General features: G+C 39.4%; 1 protein-coding gene across 1 annotated transcript in view; it reads right to left on the minus strand.

Moving 5' to 3' along the window:
- LOC138736723 (protein downstream neighbor of Son-like) overlaps positions 1-9,458 on the minus strand; it is a 50,489-nt gene extending 41,031 nt beyond the window's left edge. The window contains exon 1 of the mRNA XM_069886693.1: positions 9,129-9,458. Within this exon, the coding sequence (XP_069742794.1) occupies positions 9,129-9,429 (301 nt within the window). The 5' untranslated portion in view covers positions 9,430-9,458. The remainder of the gene's footprint in view (positions 1-9,128) is intronic.
- Between the last annotated feature and the right edge of the window lie 4,169 nt (positions 9,459-13,627).

Here is a 13,627-nt window from a genome sequence, read left to right on the forward strand (position 1 = left end):
TATTTGTTATAAATCTTTTGATTATCATTGTATAATCACATATTCAAAGTTACTTCCCTCTGGCAAACTCAAACTGCTTCCTAATTTATCCTTCAAGTAGGATCTCAATTGGTAATATGCCAGTGCTGTATCTTGAGTTATATTGTATTTATCTTTCATTTGTTCAAAGGATAATAATCTATTACCTGAAAAACAATTTTCTATTCTTTTAATCCCTTTTTTCTCCCATTCTCTAAAGGAAAGGTTATCTATTGTAAAAGGGAGTAACTTGTTTTGCGTCAATATTAGTTTTGGTAATTGATAATTTGTTTTATTTCTTTCTACATGAATCTTCTTCCAAATATTGAGTAGATGATGTAATACTGGAGAACTTCTATGTTGTACCAATTTTTCATCCCATTTATATAATATGTGTTCAGGTGTCTTTTCCCCTATTTTATCTAATTCTAATCTAGTCCAATCTGGCTTTTCCCTTGTTTGATAAAAATCTGATAGGTATCTTAATTGTGCGGCTCTATAATAATTTTTAAAGTTTGGCAGTTGTAAGCCTCCTTGTTTATACCATTCTGTTAATTTATCTAGCGCTATCCTCGGTTCCCCCCCTTTCCATAAAAATTTCCTTATTATTTTCTTTAACTCCTTGAAGAATTTCTCTGTCAGTTGTATTGGCAATGCCTGAAATAGGTATAATATCCTTGGAAAAATGTTCATTTTAATACAGTTTATCCTTCCTATTAGTGTTAATGGTAAATCTTTCCAATGCTCTAAATCATCCTGTAATTTTTTCATTAGTGGATAATAATTGAGTTTATATAGTTGGCCGAGATTTTTGTTTATTTGTACACCTAGGTATCTTATTGCTTGCATTTGCCATCTAAATGGTGATTCTTTCTTAAATTTTGAGAAATCCGCATCACTTTTATTGCTTCACTTTTATTTAGGTTGATCTTGTATTCCCGACACTTCTCCATATTCCTTCAATTTCTTATATAATTCTTTTATTGATAGTTCTGGTTCTGTTAAGTATACTATAACATCATCCGCAAATAAACTGATTTTATATTCCTTGTCTTTTATTTTTATCCCTTTTATATTATTTTCTGTTCTTATCAATCCTGCTAATGGTTCTATACCTAACACAAACAATAAAGGTGATAGTGGGCATCCCTGTCGTGTTGACCTGCTTAAGTTAAATTGCTTTGATACATGTCCATTTACTGTCACTTTCGCTAATGGTCCCTTATATAATGCTTTAATCCAATTAATATACTTCTCCGGTAAACTGAATTTTTGCAATACTTTGAACAAATAATTCCATTCTACTCTGTCAAAGGCCTTCTCTGCGTCTAAAGCAACTGCTACTGTTGGTGCTTTATTCCCTTCTACTGCATGAATTAAGTTAATAAATTTACAAATATTGTCTGTTGTGCGTCTTTTTTTCATAAATCCAGTTTGGTCTAGATTTACCATTTTCGGTACATACTCTGCTAATCTGTTTGCTAATAATTTAGCTATTATCTTATAATCTGTGTTAAGTAAAGATATTGGTCTATATGACGCTGGTGTGAGTGGATCTTTCCCTTGCTTTAGTATTACTGTAATTATTGCTGTTTTACATGAATCTGGTAAGCTTTGCGTTTTATCAATCTGGTTGATTACTTCCAGGAGGGGCGGAATTAATAAGTCTTTAAATGTTTTATAGAATTCTATTGGGAATCCATCCTCTCCTGGTGTCTTATTATTTGGTAATTTTTTTATTATCTCTTGTATTTCTACTATTCCAAATGGCTCTGTTAATTTATTTTGTTCCTCTATTTGTAGTTTTGGTAGTTCAATTTTAGTTAGAAATTCATCTATTTTCCCTTCTTTCCCTTCGTTTTCAGTTCGGTATAATTGTTCATAGAATTCTCTAAAGTTTTCCTTAATTTCTTTTGGATTATATGTAATTTGTTTGTCTTTTTTCCTTGATGCCAATACCATTTTCTTAGCTTGTTCTGTCTTAAGCTGCCATGCTAGGATTTTGTGCATTTTTTCACCTAGTTCATAATATTTCTGTTTTGTCTTCATTATATTTTTCTCCACCTTATATGTTTGTAGTGTTTCATATTTTATTTTTTTATCCGCCAATTCTCTTCTTTTAGTGATATCTTCCTTCATTACTAATTCTTTTTCTATATTTACTATTTCCCTTTCCAACTGCTCTGTTTCCTGATTATAGTCCTTCTTCATCTTGGTTACATAACTTATTATTTGCCCTCTAATGTATGCTTTCATTGCATACCATAGTATAAACTTATCTTCCACTGATTCCGTATTTATTTCAAAATACATTTTAATTTGTTTTTCAATAAATTCTCTAAAATCCTGCCTTTTATGTAACATGGGGTTTAATCTCCATCTATACATTCTTGGAGGGATGTCCTCTAACTTTACTGTCAATATTAAGGGTGAATGGTCCGATAGTATTCTAGCTTTATATTCTGTTTTTTTTTACTCTATCTTGCATACGAGCTGATAACAAAAATAGGTCTATTCTTGAGTATGTTTTATGTCTAGCCGAGTAATATGAATATTCCTTTTCCTTTGGGTGTTGTTTCCTCCATATATCCAAAAGTTGCATTTCTTCCATCGATTTAATTATAAATTTGGTTACTTTGTTCTTTCTGTTAATTTTTTTCCCAGTTTTGTCCATATTTGAATCCAAATTCAGGTTGAAATCCCCTCCTATTAATATGTTCCCTTGCGTATCTGCTATCTTCAAAAAGATATCTTGCATAAACTTTTGATCTTCTTCGTTAGGTGAATATCCATTGAGTAGATTCCAAAACTCCGAATATATCTGACATTTTATCATTACATATCTCCCTGCTGGATCTATTATTTCCTCTTCTATTTTAAATGGCACATTTTTACTAATTAATATAGCTACTCCTCTTGCTTTTGAATTATACGATGCTGCTGTTACGTGTCCTACCCAATCTCTCTTTAATTTCTTATGCTCTAATTCAGTTAAATGTGTTTCTTGCACAAATGCTATATCAATTTTTTCTTTTTTCAGTAAATTTAGCAGTTTCTTCCTTTTAATTTGGTTATGTATTCCATTAATATTTAAAGTCATATAGTTCAACGTAGCCATTTTATACTTTGTTTATCTTCCCTTTCCATTGCTCCATCATTACCTTTCCTTCTTATCCATTTCTGTTTTCTTGTTTTGAATCCTTTATAAGACAACATTCCTAAAACATCAAACATTTTCCTTATTCTCCTATTTAAAACTTCTTTAGCCCCAATCCCCCCTTCCCCTCCTGAGTTGTCCTTTATCCCTTGTCGGACAACCACATCTCCCCTCTCCATTTGGATTTGCGAATTCACTCACAAGCGTCAGCTGATTTTGCAGTGACCGTAACACCCCCCCACCCAGCCCCCCCCAGAAAAGATTTCACTTTTCATATGTGACAAAGGTCACTCTTTTAATTCCCTCCTTATTCCCTCTATTCCTTTTCCTTCCCTTATTAATTCTTGTCTGTACTATCTATATTTTCCTCTAAATACGGATACATTCATGTATGCACATTATACATATACACACATATACCTCTTTACCCACATACATATAAATCATGGTCATTTTTAGTCTTATTACATGTCTTCATCTCTCTGTTTGTTTTGTAGTTGTTCTGAAAATTTCCTTGCTTCCTCTGGATCAGAGAATAGTTTTTTTCCATAAGATCGTTTTCGATGTTTTGAACTCCTTCCTCTTCTTCAGGAGTTCAAAACTTATGTCTTTTTAGTTCGCAGTCTTTTGTACTCTCGTTACACGTCTTCATCTCTCAGTCTATTTTGTAATTGTTCTGCAAATTTTCGTGCTTCCTCTGGATCCGAGAATAGTCTGTTTTGTTGTCCGGGAATAAATATTTTCAATACCGCTGGATGCTTTAGTATAAATTTATACCCTTTCTTCCATAAAATCACCTTTGCTGTATTGAACTCCTTTCTCTTCTTCAGGAGTTCAAAACTTATATCTGGATAAATGAAGATTTTTTTGCCCTTTGTACTCCAGTGGCTTATTGTCCTCTCTTACTTTTTCCATTGTTTTCTCCAGTACCTTTTCTCTTGTAGTATATCTTAGGAATTTTACTAAAACAGATCTTGGCTTTTGTTGTGATTGTGGTTTAAAGGCCAATGCTCTATGTGCCCTTTCTATTTCCATTTCTTGCTGTAGTTCTGGACATCCTAGGATCCTAGGGATCCAATCTTTTATAAACTCTCTCATATTCTTGCCTTCTTCATCTTCCTTAAGGCCCACTATCTTTATGTTATTTCTTCTGTTATAATTTTCCATTATATCTATTTTCTGAGCTAACAGTTCTTGTGTCTCTTTAACTTTTTTTATTAGATTCCTCTAATTTCTTTTTTTAAGTCCTCTACCTCCATTTCTACTGCTGCTTCTCGTTCTTGCACCTTGTCCATTCTTTTTCCCATTTCTGATAAGGTCATATCTATTTTATTCATTTTCTCTTCTGTATTGTTTATTCTTCTTCTTAAATCATTAAATTCTTGCGCTTGCCATTCTTTAAATGACTCCATGTATTCTTTAATAAGAGAAAGTATATCCTTTATCTTGCCTTTCCCTTCTTCTTCTATTTCACTGTACTCTCCCTCTTCCTCTTCTTCTTCCTCTGGGTTGGCCATCTGTTGTTTCTTTGTTGCCCTTTTCTTCTTTTCTTTCTTGTTTTCGTTGTCTTCTATGTTCTCCTCTTGCTGCAGGTGTTCTGCAGCTGTCATTGCCGGCTGTGGAGATCGACTCCCCAGCTGGTCACCCCTCCCGTCGGTGTGTTTTTTTTCATGCGCGGTTGCGCACTTTTACTCGGCTCAGCGAGCCATTTTTGTAGTCCACTTTCTACCGACCTGAGGGAGCGGGTTTCTCTCTCCACCGCGGGCCTCTTCGAACAGGTAAGGCCTTTTCCTTCATCTTCCGTTGTCTTCTCTTCCTCTCTTCTTACCGTTGGTTTTGACTTTTCTTTTTTCGTCGCCATCTTCTTTCCACCTTTATATTCACTTTACTTTGATTTTTATTTTTGTGCCTTTGTGTTTTGCTTTGTTTTTTCTGACTTTTCTGGAGAGGGCTGGAGTTCACCGTCCGGCCACTACTCCATCACGTGACTCCTCTCCTTGAACCACACTTGAGGTTGCGACACTCAAAATGTTAGGAGGCTGAGTGAGACCATATGGATGGTCGCTGGCTCTGCCTGGTCTGTCAACTTCAGGTCCAACTGTCGGGATCACCAATGTAGTGTTCGTGCTACACAGGCATAGAGAAGAACGAAACACACACCAAAGCCTTGAAGTCAAGACTGGTTTATTGCACTGGCCATCGCATTTGTATGGGCTCCAGGCACTGATATCAGGGCCCCGCGTCATCGAAGCGCTGGCCTGGGATATGCCGGCATTCCTGCCACTGTTGCCCATCTTCCTGCCTTGCGAGAGGTTACCTGGGACAACTGCTGGTGTCACCTTCAGGTCCGCGGTCACCACTTTCATCAGCGTTTTGTGGGCTAGTCTGCATCTCCATGCGCAGGCCACTACAGTGTGTTCATAAACTAAAATGCACAGTCGACCAAATGAAAATCTGAATTATGTTATACTTGCAGCAAAAATTAATTACAAAGAATGCAAGACAGAATAACTTCTGGATTTCTATTTCCACAGATTTTCTGCCCAGACATGACAATCAGGTCTCCTAAATGATTCTATTCAAATATAAAGCCAATGGCATCAGCAAATTTGCTCGCTAAGACCCTATAAGCTCTGGGATGCAAATTTCCCTTCTCCTGAAAACTGTTATGTGTCAGATTCAAGGGGTACCTGGCCTCAGCCACACTATTAAATTGATGAAAAAAATTCTCATAAAGTAGGATGTAAAAAGCACAATTATTTTTGGACTAACCTTTAAAAAAATCTATAAAGCACAAAAAAATTAGAGCACATGTACATTACACAAAGACAAAATAAATTAAATAGTTATCTTAATCATGTATGGAATTTTGATGTTTATTGAGTGAACAATAATCCATCCATGCATTAAAAATTAAAACTCCCATGGCCAAGCAGTGGTTAAACAATAATTGCAGCCAAGTGCTGCATTAAAAACTTCATTTGCAACTTGTGCAAAGCCTGACATTTTCAGGATTTAACAGAAAGACTAAGCAAGGGGGCATGATTAGTGCTAGCATCTGAGGTTTGAACCCAGCACTGTGTGTAAGAAGTCTCTATGTTCTCTCTGCATCCACGTGGGTTTCCTCTGGTTGCCTACCACAATCCAAAGATGTATGTGGTTAGAGAGCTAATTGATCACATGGGTGTATTGGGAAATGCTGTCTCATGGGATGGAAGGACCTGTTACTGTGCTGTGTTGCAAAAAAATTTTAAATTAATTGGCTTGATCTCACAGGTTCCCCATTTCTGCAGATTATTCTGAAGAAATAACACACCCAGTGGAGGCAAAGGGAATTACTAAACATATTCTGCATTAATAACCAATGTACATACTTAGGAAGCAACTGCCAGATCACCAAGACTCAATTTCAGGACTAAAATAAAAAGAAATATACTCACTTAGGGCACAGAATCATTGAAATGTTCTATCCAAGAGTGTTGTGCATACTCAGTCACTGAGTATATTCAAGATGGATAGAGATTTTTAGATATTAAGTAAATGAAGGAATGTGTGGTTGGTATAGGAAAGGTAGAAGATTAATCAGGCTTCAGTAAGCAAAAAGGGGTTGAGAGGGCTACTATTGCTTCTATTTCTTATGTTACAATAAACGTGTACAAATAAGGAACTGAAATAGGCCATTCAGCCTCACGAGGCAACCCCGACATTATTCAACTGATTTTAATCTTAATTGTACATTTCATCTACCCATGACAACATTTCACTTCTTTATCAAGACTTGCCATCTTAAAAATACACCAAGTACTCTGCTTACACTGCCATTTGAGAAAGGGCGCTCTTGAGTTTATGGCCCTCAGAATTTATTTTGTCTCAGTCATAGAGCAGTAAACATGCATTTTAACCCAATTCTACAATAACTCTATTTTATTCTCCTACTTTCCCCATCAACAAATCCCATTCCCTGAATCTACCACTTACCTTCATCAAGGATAATTTACAGTGGCCAATTAACTGGCACATTCTTGGGATCAGAAAGGAAGCCAATATGGCCGCAGTGACAATGTGCAAACTTCAGAGACATCTCTGGATGTTGGGATTGAATCTAGGTCACTGGAGCTATGAAACAGCAGCTCTATAGCTGTTCTACTATGCTGCCCATTTCTGCCTTATGTGGACAATTCTTTTATTTTGGCTCCTAAATCTTACACTTTACATCCATCCTGTCAAGGCCCTTCAGGATCTTTCATATTTTGATCAAGTTACCTCTCAGTTTTCCAAACTCCAGTGGATGCAAGCCTAACCTACCCAACTTTCCTCACAAGATAACCAACTCATTTGAGTTATTGGGCTGGTGCTGATAGTTTCAATGTTATACTTCTCTACAAATTCCAGATCAATAGTTTTATGATGAAGCAAATTATTATTGTTGCATTGACTCTCCAAATACTTACTCAATTCAAAGAGACTGAAATGATTCAAGTTTGTATGTTGTACCACAGAAGCCAGCAACAACACATCAGGACCATCCAATAGATGTATTTCTATTCCTTTTTACCCTATGGCTGAAATTCATTCTCACCCACATATCTATCTACTCTCCTCTGGACTTTTTTTTTGCTACTTGCCAGCATTATTGGGAACAATGGCTGGTTACCAGCACATCTTTGGAATGTGAAAGGAAAATGTAGCATCTGGCATAAACCCTCTAGCTCAGAAAGAAACATACAAATTTCACGCACACAGCACCTCAAGTCAGAAATAAACACATCCTGGAGTTACAAGGCAGTGCCATTAACTGTAAAACCACCATGATATCTAGCATGCTACAATATCTCAGATTATGCAATGTTTCACTCATGTAAAAGTATTCACCTTCAATTATGAACAATTGTACTGTTTGCGCAAGGCAAATAAAGCCACTAAACACTTGAAAGCCAGTATGTTTGGTAAATAATAGGCTTAAAATGCTGATGTTTCTTTCCCAACTCAATAATTTTGGAAAATCAAGGTTCTGCTTTAAAGCAAGTGATTTTTTTTTCCAGGTCAGACAATTTTTTTCATCAAGTTTGCAATAAATACCCACACAACACACAATTTTGCTCATAGCAAATGCTCGAATCATATTAATATTAATATTTATCAGTCATGTCACTGAAATGTAAAATTGATCAATTTGCAACTCACACTCTTGAATTTTAGTCCACTCAGAAATTTTTGTAAAATAAAACCCTGGCCTCTTTGCATTCACCAGAAATAGCTTTTTCACAGCAAAACATATGTAGCATCTAGGATAATAATTTGGTCAATTTTAGGCTTCACCTCAATCATCATTAAATAACTAGGTCATTGTGTTTAATCAGGAGTTTCTTCTAACAAGGATGTGCCATGGGGGGGGGGGGGGGGGGGGAGAGAAGAGAAGAGGCAGTGGGGCAGTATGAATTTACTAAATCTCTAAATGACTAGTTTCTGATTTTTTTTTGTGCCAGAAGTACACAGGCGGAGAGTGGAGATATAAAAAAAAAGAAACACAGGGGTCTTGGCAAATTCATACAAATCACCCATTCAGGTGACATTTTGGTTTCTTGTTTGGAGAGACCTGATACAGGAAACTAAAAGCCAAAACAGTTGTACACCTATTTCCTAAAACGATTACTAAACCCCAACATTAACACACCCTATACACAACTAAAAACAAATTTTATGACGTTTACACGACAGGAGAATTCAGTTTGCACTGTAAACAGACTGCAGTTCAGACGTTTCATGTCGAAAGCTCCCCATCTGTGCAATTGATCTATTTGAGGACGGATTATATGTAATACCAACAGATTAAGCTAATCGCTGCATACAACATGAATAAATCTGAAATTTTGCATTTTTGAGGCATACACCGAACCATGGATTAAACTTTTTGCCTTGGCCGTTTGATGCTCGGTTGAAAAAGATGTTGTACCTGAGGGCGAGGGCGGGGGCAGGCTGGCCTGGTACCTCCTGCGGGTTCTCTCGGCCTTCGCCGGGAAGACGATGGGCACATTGTTCATGTAGGTCTTCTTGCCACCTGCGAAGTGAGCGTCGCAGACTTTGTGATGGGCTTTGGGCTGCCACACGCTGAATTTCCTCTCGTCCAGGCGCGAGAGATTGCGGATCCAGACACTTCGCAGCGTCTCGTCTTTGGGGAAGACGTGGAACGACAGCTCCTTGTTCTTAAGTGTGTTGTTGAAGCAGCCCGGGACGCAACAGTAAGTGCCCACCATGATCACAGTCACCAGGGCCGAAGCTGGGGAACTCACATCCCAGCCTGCACCGCACCGCACCGCCGACATGCGCATCACCATCGCGAGCATAATGGGAGTTGTGGTTTAATGACTGAATAGGATTAGCAAGAAGCCATCCAGCCCTTTGACTTTGGCCCACATTCATCCAAACTGATCTGGTTTAGCGCTACTTTCCAGCACAACCTTTTTTTTTGATGCTTTCTTTAAAATATCCAGATCTTGGATATTTGAATTTTGGATTAACACAGTGATTGACCCTCCACATTCCCCCAGGCTGAAGAATTTCCAAGATTCACCATCATCAGTGACGATATTTCTTCTCATCTAATTTCCAGTGGTTTACTACTTATTCTGAAACTGTGTGCTTTGAGCCGACCTTCCTCTCTTAAGGGAAATATCCTCTTTGTATCTGGCCTACTAGAACCGTGAATAGATTCAGCATTGTACTGCACGGAAACAAGCCCCTAGAGCTTAACTGGTTTATGCCAACAAAAATACACTAATTCCATTTTACTCTATTTGGCCCGTATCCCTCCAAATATTTCCTATCCTTGTACCCATCCAAATATATTTTAAATCCTGAAATTAATTGTATTTGCTTCTTCCACATCTTCACTTTCTGTGTGGAAAACATGCCCCTCAGATCACCTTTAAATTTTGGACAAAAGATTATCTGTGTCTCTTTTTTAATATAAAGGTATCCCTCAGCCTCCTCTGCTCCAGAGAAAACAATCCCAACCATTCCAGTCTCTCCTTATAACTCAAGCCCTAGTCAAGGCAATAATACTTTGATTTTTTTTTCTACTCCCTTTAACTGCATGCATTTCTCCAAGTACAACCTAAACAATGTTTTGTACAATTGTAACATAATGTTCCAACTCCCACATTCAAATCTTAGCTGATGAAGACAAGCAATTTTGCATGTCTTGATGTTAGAATCTCTCATTCTTCATCTTCTCAATCTGTCTTCATGAAGCAAATTTGCTGTCCCTGAAACTGATATCAAAACACTTTGCTCCACTTCCCTTATGTCAAATATATCTAACTTCAGCCAGGAGACCAAAACTGCACACCACTTTCCTGGTGCATTCTCACCAAGTCCCTACATAATTGCAATATCCAAATTCTCTTCTAGTACAGGTGATCCCTGCCTTACAGTCATTCAGTTAATGGGAAATTCCAAGCAGAATTTTTAAAAAAATCACTATCCAAAAATAAAGTATGCTCTTCTAGAATGTATGTATTTTAAATAAATATAAAAATGAACACATTTTAACTCATTTTCTTGACACATGCAGTAACACACTTCACATTACAGAAACAGATAATTTCCTAAGAGCTCATCCACCCACCCAAAAGGCCAACATACTATTTACTTTCTTAATTGCTTGCTGAGCCTTCATTTTCCTCTTTAATTAGTTGTACATCTAGGTCCATTTGAACATCAGCATTATCCAAACTCTTACATTTGGAGTGTTCACCAAAGTGAATTTTCACATTTTCCACACAATAAACCATTTGCCATGTTATTGCCGCGTACACCAAAAATGGACCAAAACCAAAAACAATATGCACCAAAATCTTTTTATACAATTTTCCATATAGTTTGTGACTCAACATAATTGGAAATATGACATTTGCTCCAGCTATCCAAATCATTGGTCTAGACCAGTGGGCCATGGCTTGTGAGGCCACAAACCAAGTAAGCCTTAGACCAAAAGAGGCTGAGGACCACTGGTCTAGACTAAAAAGCTGGGTCCCATGCATTTATACCTGTCGTACCACACAAATTACACTCTGCCAACTTGAGAATGGCCTGCTTTTCAATGATTTCTGTCCAGTAAGCAATTAACCCAATTCCATGTGCTGGGCCTTCTCAACCAATCTCTCATGAGATCTTTTAAAGCACCTTTTGAATATCTAAAAACATCACATCTGCTGGTTCCACTTTCAAGCAACATATTCGCTAGTATTCTTTGTGAATAGTTTGAGAGTATTGTTATTTTGATTTTTTTTTGCTTATTATCATCTATGTAGATCTTTTATAATTTCCACTGTTATGTGTTCTATTTGCTTTCAACATTACATGCACCTCTTTTTTTCCCTCTATCCTAACTTGCCAAGGGAAGATATAAATTTATCTCCTTAGTTTTTTATTACTTCTTGTAGGAGTGTGCTGATACAACCAGAGCACTGGGTCGCCTACTGCAGGGGGCGACCTCTGTACCTGCAGGTAGACAAGCTGGGAGGCTGACTCGACCAGGTCGGCTGTCAATCACCAACCTGTATATAGACTTGAGCCAGCCCCTCCCAGGCCAGTCACATGCGTGGAGCCATCGAGATACTACAAATGATGTACAGAGTTTAATTGGATTAAACTCTGTAGTTCAGTCTTTCCTGTGTTTTGTGTCTGCTTGCTGCACCACAGCGCACCACAATTTAATCCACTTAAAATAAAAGACCATGGAGAAGTTCCTCACCATGGAAATCGACTCTCAACACCCAGATACCCTGGCATGTTTTGAGATTTGGAAGCATGCGAGAGGCGATCATCCAGATGCAGGCTGAGGTGATCAACACAAACCAAAAGAGACTCATGGTTCTTTGCACCAAACTGGGCCCCCTGCACTTTCCAGGCCATCAGAGACTGCTCGGACTTTGAACCTGTGATGGCCGTCCTTGAAATTATGTACAGACCCCTGACGAACGTCCTCTACGCGCGGTACCTGCTCAACATCAAGGTGTAGCAGCCAGGTGAGACGGCAGACACCTATCTGGAGGCTCTGCATGAGCTAGCTTGCCCGTGCACAACTGCGACCAAGGTGACTGAAAGGGAGGTGGAGCGACTCATCCGGGATGCCTGTGTGCAAGGGTTGCGAACAAGGGGCACCTGGCAGAGACTGCTGGAATAAAGAACTGCCTCCCTTACCAGAATCATGGAGGTGGTCTGCTCTCTGTAAGCTGCAGTCTACTATGTAGAAGTTTTCGATGCCTGATTCCCCAGCCTGGCCAAGGACGATGATTCCAGTCATCAAGGGGCCCTACAGGGAAGAGACGATTGCCGTCGCTGACGCAGCCCACTGCTGTAAGTACTGCGGGTCTTGGTGTGGGTCAGACAGGCACTCCCGAAAGAGCTATCCAGTGAGGAACTCACATTGGTCCCAATGCGGTAAGAAAGGCCACTTTGATATGGCATGCCTCTCTAGACTCACCGGAAGTGCTGCGGCCCTCCAGAATCAACCATTAGCCTCAACTGGACATCGCTTCGTGCAAAGACCGTGCAACGCCATTACTCAGTCATCAAGGGGCCCTACAGGGATGAGTCACCTGCACCCTCTCCACACTGTGGGGCCCCCTCCAGCTCTCTTCAACTACTTGATGCCAGACTGTAAGCCTATAGCAGCCAAGAGCAGGCATTACTGTGTAGACGATAGGACATTCATCAAGGCAGAGGTGAGATGGCTTTTGGCAGAAGGACTATGATGCCAACCTGGAGAGATTTCTCTGGATGGCTGAGGAGGTGAACCTCTCTTACAACAAAGAAAAGTGTGTGTTCAGTACTACCTGCCTCGCCATCCTGGGGTACATCGTGGAGAATGGTGTCATTGGTCCTGACTCCAAACATGTGCCCACTAATGCAACCTCACATGCTCAAGGCCCTCTAGGGCTCTTGTCTTACTATTCCCAATTGGTCTCACGCTTCTCAGACAAGGTCCGCCTACTAGCCCAAACCACCACCTTTTCCTCCACCCCACTGAGGCGCAAGCGGCTTTCACTCACATCAAGCAGGTCATTGCCGATGCCATGATGCACGCCATGGATGAGGACACCCCATTCCAGGTGGAGTGTGATGCCTCCAATGTTGCCCTCGCAGCCACCCTCAACCGAGGGGGCAGACCTGTGGCCTTCTTCTCCAGGACCCTCCACGGTTCAGAGCTTGGGCACTTTGCCATTGAAAAGGAGGCCCAAATGTTTGTGGAAGCAGTCCACCACTGGCACCACTACCTGGCCAACAGAAGGTTCACGCTTCTCACAAACCAGCGTGCAGTGGTATTCATGTTCAGCACCACCCACAGGGGGAAGATCAAGAATGATATGATCTTGCGCTGGAGAGTCGAGCTGGCCGGGGATGTTCAATGATTCCCCCAATGTCCTGTCCCGGAGCCGCACTAGCGTG

Source organism: Narcine bancroftii, chromosome 6 (assembly GCF_036971445.1).
Source record: "Narcine bancroftii isolate sNarBan1 chromosome 6, sNarBan1.hap1, whole genome shotgun sequence".
NCBI classification, from domain to species: Eukaryota; Metazoa; Chordata; class Chondrichthyes; order Torpediniformes; family Narcinidae; genus Narcine; species Narcine bancroftii.